Below are 6081 nucleotides of genomic sequence, written 5' to 3'. Positions count from 1 at the left end.
ACCATTAAAATTGACCTGCACTACAGATTTTACATATAATAATTTAACCATGCTAATGAAGTCAGCTGGGAAACCGTAAGCTTTCATAACGGCCCAGAGATAGTCATGGGAAAGAAAATCAAAAGCTTTTTTCTGGTCTAAACCCAAAATATAGAACTCAGTGTTTTGACCGTGGATAATCTCTCTGAGACAACAAAGGTTGTCCCACATCAGACGACCTTTAACTGCACATGTTTGTTCTTTCTCAATAACTATGTCCAGAACATCATTGAGCCTGTTCATTATTATTTTTGCAAGTATTTTATAATCTACATTCATGATTGTAAGATGCCTATAGTTTTCCAAATTATGTTCTTCACCCTTTTTATACAACATGCACATGACACCTTGATAAAAGGAATCATGTAAGACGCCATTTTTAAAACCTGTATTAAAAGCACAAGTTAAGATGTTGAGGACGTCATCACAAAGCAGTTTATAAAACTCAGAGGGCAGGCCGTCTAGACCAGGAGACTTATTACTGTTTAACTGTTCTATTGCTGTGATAACCTCATCTTTCCTAAAATCACCTAACAAAGACAAAAAGGTAGAAGGCTCATGAGGTTTGATGATATCTAAAAGAGAGTTGATGGCGTCATCGTCAGATACTAAACTCCCATACATCAGGGAGCAGCTCTCCGCGACGGCCCGTCGTTTCTCCTCCTCACTAAAACACAACTTACCATTAAGGTCTTTTATACATTTTATAAAATTACTGTTTCTCTTTCTCTGGCTGACAGAAATTGTATGGGCAACACTTCCCCTGCCATCTGTACCACTCACCTTCTGCATATGAAATAATAGCTCGTTATGTATTACTTCTACTTTACTTTTCAGGTCTTTAAATTCATTGTCCTCGAATTCTGTTCTTTGTTTGATACATTTAAGCTCTACGTATCTTTTAATATTGCCGTTATACTCAATATTTTTTATTTTGTTTATTTCGCGACATTTAAATCTAAAGAAATCCTTCAACCTCGTTTTCATTAATTCCCACAGTTCAATATCTGATTTTACAAGAAGCCTTAAATCCATTATTTTACTTATTTCGGTACTCAGTTCATTTGTTAGTTCAACATTCTTAAGACATTGTATATTGAGTTTCCAGAAACCCTTTCTGTCTTTTTTATCACATATAATGCATACTTTGACTATTAAGTGATCTGAAAAGTCATTGGGGATGGTATTATAACTGATAGGTTTTATCTGTGGGGAAACGTAAACTCTATCAATTCTGGTTTTAGTTTTCCCATCAAAACGAGTAAAATGGATTCCATTAGGGTTCAAGATCCTGCATATGTCATTTAAAGGAGCATTATTACAAACATCAGTAAGTAATTTCCCTTCTCTTGTAATTTTGAAGGAAGTGGCAGCAACTCTATCGTTTTCACTTGTTATGATGTTAAAGTCACCGCACAAAATTACATTAAAACCCACGTTAATAACCTCCTTTAGTTTTTTTAATAACTGCATTTTACCAGCTCTATCAGGTGAAGTGTATACATTAACTATTCTAAGTTTTTGACCCAGGTAAAAACAGTCAATCATAAGCAGTCTGCCAGGTATTATTTCTCTTCGCTTCGTTATTTCTACATTATGATTTTTAAAAAAGATGCCCACCCCATCAGCCCTATTCTCGCCGATGGATATGACACATACACCTTTATTCCAAAGGCGGCTGACTGCTTCCACATCTGAATAGTAATTGAGTCTCAGCTCTTGAAGACAGACAAAATCTAAATCAGTTTGTAAAAGGTAGTTCATTTTTTCCTTTCTACACTTTTCAGACTGTATACCTCTCACATTCCAAGAAGCAATGTTTAGGGTACACATGAGAAAAAGGGCCAAAGAGAAAACCTACATACTTGTCCTCAGGTCTGGTCGTTTCTTTCTGCCATTATCCGCAGCAGAGGCTGGGCGCTTCTTGCTGACAGGATCGTCAGGGACGAGCTCAGTGGGGAAAGGATGAGTGGAACTGGAGGATGATGGGATGCTCACAGCTTCACAAGAAGAATCTAGAGGGGAGCTGGTGCGCTGTCCTCCGGGAACCAAAGACGAGCTGAGCTCATCGCTTTCACTGGCGCTTTCGTATGACGAACCCTCATCACTACCTTCCTCTCTGTCTCCCTTGCAGTCTTCTCCTTCATCTTCATCATCACGGTTTCTTTCACTGTCACAGGCATCATCGTAGTCTCCACCATCAACACCGCCATCTTCATTATCACAGATAAGACTGCTGATCTCCGAGACGACCATCGAAGCGGAAGTTCCGACAGTCTCCGCCTGTTGCTCCTCCACAGGCTGCAGCACACCAGAAGGAGACTCCTCCGCTTCCTGCTGGGCGTCAGTCGGTAGTTGGGGCAAAGGCTGATCAGGAGGCCGCAGCGTCGCAGGTTGAGATTGAGGAACAACGATCTGCTGATCGGGCTGAGGAGGGGCAGATTCAGAATCCAGGGCAGAAGGGGGAGCAGCACGGATAAGCTGAGGAGTAGCTGAATCTACACTATTTGTTAATGAGATAACAGCTCTGGCGCTTTTCATCTTGTTAGAGTATGACATCGGACAGTTGAAAAAGGTGTGACCTTTTTGTCCGCAGAGGGAGCACTCACTTTCCTCCTGACATGACCTGGCCTTGTGGCCTAAGAGGCCACAGCGCCAGCACTTCATAGTGGAACATTCTTTAACCTGATGGTCAGAAGATTGACAAATGAAGCATTTGGGCACCTGACCACTATAAATCACTCGGCCGTTGTAAGGTCCGAGGGATATAGAGCTCGGTAGTTGGACTGGGTGGCCGTTGCTGTCTTTGTGCAATTTGACACGATATTTTCTGACACCATACCAAATCCCAAATTTATCAACGGGTTTGATGGGGGGCTGAAGTAGTTCACAATATCGTTTCAGGTAGATTTCGATGTCATGATCAGGTATTTTACCCGTCCAAAATTTAACAACAACGAAAGTGGTTTCGAATTCAGCTGCTGCTTCAATGTCCCAGTCTTTCCATTTAGGGTTGGTTTTGTTGGAGGCTATCTCTAGGAAACGACGAAGAGGAGCTTCATTACAGAACATGAGCTCAAAATCTCGTTTGTTGGGCAAAGAGATGAATGAGTAAATATCTTGGGCTGTGATCCAAGAAGTCTGAAACAACAGGTGCTCAGCAACATACTCGCGAGAGGGGGGTTCTCTATCTCCAATGTATTTCAATCTCACCCACAAATTTCCGAAATTGGCAGAAAAGGGGGCTGCTCGAAGAGAGGCCATGGTGGCCGACTAACACGGGCGAAGAAGACAAACTACCCGCCTGTCTTGCCTCTTCCAGACATGGTTGTTGTTTATCTCTTGAGTCGGGACTGAGAGAAATGTAGCCAAGGCGGACATGCTCTCCATTATATGTCCGCGGAGCGCGGGCGTTTTCCTGCCCCTCCAACCAGAAGAGAGGCTTCCAGCAGAGCAGCAGGGGGCGGCTCGCTCCGACTTTGGCTCCACAGTTTGAACAACTTTTCCTCCAATGAGCAGCGGAGATCGAAGCGGGGGCTCGCTCCCCTCGTCGGGGCTGAGCTCCAGAAGCAACCCGTCACCAATCAGGGGCCGGAGGTCTGAGGCAACGTCACTGCGGCACACCCGCTCCTCCGCTTTAAGAGCAGCTCGGCCCGTGTCGAAGTACATTTTTTCTCCCGTTTAGAGAGACAAGAGACGATGGCAAGAACCAAGCAGACCGCTCGTAAGTCCACCGGAGGCAAAGCCCCCAGGAAGCAGCTGGCCACCAAGGCTGCCCGTAAGAGCGCCCCGGCCACCGGTGGCGTGAAGAAGCCCCATCGTTACAGGCCCGGTACCGTGGCTCTGAGAGAGATCCGTCGGTACCAGAAATCCACCGAGCTGCTGATCCGCAAGCTGCCCTTCCAGCGTCTGGTCCGTGAGATCGCTCAGGACTTCAAGACCGACCTGCGCTTCCAGAGCTCCGCTGTCATGGCTCTGCAGGAGGCCAGCGAGGCTTACCTGGTCGGCCTCTTTGAGGACACCAATCTGTGCGCCATCCACGCCAAGAGGGTCACCATCATGCCCAAAGACATCCAGCTGGCAAGAAGGATCCGCGGAGAGAGAGCTTAATCTGTCCACTGCTCCAAAACCACAACAACGGCTCTTTTAAGAGCCACCACATTTATTCAGAGCTCTTCCTCTACTGTCCACTGTCTACTTCAAGATGACATATTATAACTAGTCCCGTGTCCAGCAATAAGGACACGACTTGCTGCAACCACACACTATAAACCAATTCCCAATATATCACGCGCACAGATAACACATATTGCCATAACTACTGCCGCTGTAGCACTTGTAATTATACGCGTATACAACGTTTTCAAAGTGGCACGCAGAGAGTCTTGAAGCTGCGCAGATGCACCGTGGTGTTTGTCTGTGGTACTCAGCCGTGCTAGACTCATTGACGAGAACATGCAATAAAGCAATACAAGTCCAAGAAAGAAGCTGTCAGCGCGTCCTGCCTGGCTTTGACTTTCGCTGTCCTTGGTACTGAACCGGAGCATGTTGTGCATGTTGTTGCGTGTAAACACTAATAATCGTCCTTCATATCGATGTATAACCATTTCATTCCAATATATTGAATGTTTTCTGAAAATCCTGATCCATTTCTAACAGGCGCAGTGAAGTTTTCTCCTAAGAAAAGCTGAGATACGTGGACAAGTGGTGGCCGAGACACTTGAAGCTATTGGCCTCTCCACCGAGGGACAAATGATTTGTGGAACTTTAAATAGGAGAGATTCACCCGCTTCAGTTTAAATCACCCGCAGGGCAATATTCATTGTGGCCAGTAGGTGTCAGTAGCAGCATTGAGATGTAAACAACGGCACTTTCTTGCGTGTGCATGGAGGAGGAAAGCACAGTTGTTTAGTGATTTATTGTCCCGTGGATTTCATTTTTCTCATGGACTGTTTGAGACATTGTTAAAAGCCTTTGCTCTCCATGATTTTTAAGTCCCTAGAATAAATTCGGACATTATAGGATACTTTGGGTATTATATTTTCTAAGTATAAAAACAAACTAATCACTCTGAAATTCAACACAAACTGTTGGAACCATGGGACCTACAAAAGTAACATCATGCTGTACTACAGACCGAGACCAACAACACAATCTTATCACGAGGGAATAAATCAACTGAGAATTCGGAACATTTTGTAGGGGAAAAAAAGTATAGTGCATAACACATCCAGTATGCAGGAATGAATTACATGTAGCTTAAATAAAAAAAAAAAATCGGAGACACATTAAGCTGGCTACAGACCTGAGCAAGGTACATTTAACAGTGCAGGGCCCTGATGAAGACAGAACAACAAGGCAAATGGCACAGCGTGTTCCAGCAGGTGTCATTTGTTTATACATCTTACTTCAGGGGTCAAACCTGCGTCCAGTATAACCAGGGCTGTTGTTTCTGTTCATATGGTGTCTTCTCTACAATCTTAGCAGGCCACCATAAACAGGTTTTGCTTTGTTTTTTTAACTACTTTTTAAAAAAAAACAATCAGCAATAATGTATATTATTTTACAATAAATCCCATAATCCCACATGACAAAATACGAATATTACTGAACGGTTTCTTAATTTCAATTTTACTGAAATAATGACTTTTCATTGAGAAATAACGATAGCTGCAGAATGCCAGAGTATTAAGAGTATTTTCTACCTCAGATATATATATATATTTTTTTAACTTTCTAAGGTTGAATCTGCCAGAAACAACATTTCTAGTCTTCAGACGTGTCAAGGTGCTTTGACATCATTAGTCCTCCATTCACACACTGGTGTTGAAGCAGTCGGAGTAATTTGGGGTTCAGGGTGTTGCCAAAGACAAACACTAGGAACTTTTTTTATTTGGTTCTGGAAGTTGCTTGCCAAAACTACTACATGATTTGTGGAACTTTAAATAGGAGAGATTCACCCGCTTCAGTTTAAATCACCCGCAGGGCAATATTCATTGTGGCCAGTAGGTGTCAGTAGCAGCATTGATATGTAAACAACGG

At 43.4% G+C, this 6081-nt stretch overlaps 1 protein-coding gene across 1 annotated transcript; it reads left to right on the top strand.

Moving 5' to 3' along the window:
* The first annotated feature begins 3686 nt into the window (after window positions 1-3686).
* LOC306824550 (histone H3.2) lies at window positions 3687-4165 on the top strand. The gene has a single exon (XM_079344729.1). The coding sequence runs from the start codon at window positions 3739-3741 to the stop codon at window positions 4147-4149; it is 411 nt and encodes a 136-aa protein (XP_079200855.1). The 5' UTR covers window positions 3687-3738; the 3' UTR covers window positions 4150-4165.
* The last annotated feature ends 1916 nt before the right edge of the window (window positions 4166-6081 follow it).

The sequence above is a fragment of the Symphodus melops genome (genome assembly GCF_947650265.1).
Source record: "Symphodus melops genome assembly, chromosome: 5".
Taxonomy (NCBI): Eukaryota; Metazoa; Chordata; class Actinopteri; order Labriformes; family Labridae; genus Symphodus; species Symphodus melops.
This window is presented reverse-complemented; position numbering and strand designations above follow the sequence as displayed.

Bases quoted from the DNA above. Each gene is read 5' to 3' on its own strand.
- LOC306824550 (XM_079344729.1), top strand. From the start codon at position 3,739: ATGGCAAGAACCAAGCAGACCGCTCGTAAGTCCACCGGAGGCAAAGCC.